This window comes from Buceros rhinoceros, unplaced genomic scaffold (assembly GCF_000710305.1).
Source record: "Buceros rhinoceros silvestris isolate BGI_N320 unplaced genomic scaffold, ASM71030v1 scaffold32272, whole genome shotgun sequence".
Classification (NCBI taxonomy): domain Eukaryota; kingdom Metazoa; phylum Chordata; class Aves; order Bucerotiformes; family Bucerotidae; genus Buceros; species Buceros rhinoceros.
Window position 1 is genome coordinate 6291 of NW_010401175.1, and position 873 is coordinate 7163.

General features: G+C 67.5%; 1 protein-coding gene across 1 annotated transcript; it reads right to left on the reverse strand.

Annotated features, from left to right (window-relative positions):
- Positions 1-25: 25 nt before the first annotated feature.
- On the reverse strand, positions 26-867 carry ZNF513 (zinc finger protein 513). Its single transcript, XM_010132189.1, has one exon. It carries the CDS (start codon positions 762-764, stop codon positions 141-143), a length of 624 nt encoding a protein of 207 aa, XP_010130491.1. The 5' UTR covers positions 765-867; the 3' UTR covers positions 26-140.
- Between the last annotated feature and the right edge of the window lie 6 nt (positions 868-873).

Consider the following 873-nt stretch of genomic DNA (forward strand, 5'->3'; position numbering starts at 1 on the left):
ACCCCCGCCTGAGGCGCCCCCCAGCCCCTTTGGAGTCTGCTGCCCGTCCCTCCCCCAGGGAGGACAGGGGCCATAGCCAGGGAGACCCAGGGCTGCAGCCCCCCGTGCTGGGTGCCCCCACAGCCAGGCTAAGCGCTGTCTCAGGGCAGGGCTGTGCCCACGGCTGGAGGGGCCAGCAGGGCTTTGGCATTGCGCGGGTTCACCCAGCTCTCGGCCGTGTGGCCGTGGATCTTCTGGTGGCGTTTGTAGTTATCCCAGTGGCCGGTGGTGTAGGAGCAGTTCCGGCACTGGAAAGGCTTCTCGCCTGTGTGCCGCAGCATGTGCCGCTTCAGGTTCATGCTCTGGTTGCAGCTGTAGCTGCAGAGGCTGCACTGGAAGGGCTTGTCGCCTGAGTGGATGCGCCCGTGACGCTTGAGGTTGGCCAGGTTGCCGCAGGCGTAGTTGCAGAGCTGGCACTTGTAGGGCTTCTCTCCTGTGTGCACCCGCTGGTGCCGCTTCAGGTTGTCGAGGTGGGCGGATGCGTAGGGGCAGAGCGGGCAGACAAAGGGCTTCTCCCCACTGTGCGTCTTCATGTGCCGTGCCAAGTGGTTGGGGTAGTGGGTGACAAAGGGGCAGAGGCTGCAGGCAAAACCTTTGTCCCCGCTGCCCTTGCGGGGGCTGGCGCCCGGCTCGGTGCCCAGCACTGCCAGGCTGCAGCGCCCGCAGACCTGCTCCGCCAGGCCCTCATCCTGCGCAAAGCCGTCGTCCAGCACCAGCCCGCACATGCGGCACGTGAAGGGGAAGAGCTCAGGCAGTGCGGCCGCTTCCTCACCCCGCAGCCGAGCGCAGCCGGGCAGGAAGGGGCCAGGGCTGCTGCCCACGTGCAGGCTCAGC

Bases quoted from the DNA above. Each gene is read 5' to 3' on its own strand.
- ZNF513 (XM_010132189.1), bottom strand. From the start codon at position 764: ATGTGCGGGCTGGTGCTGGACGACGGCTTTGCGCAGGATGAGGGCCTG.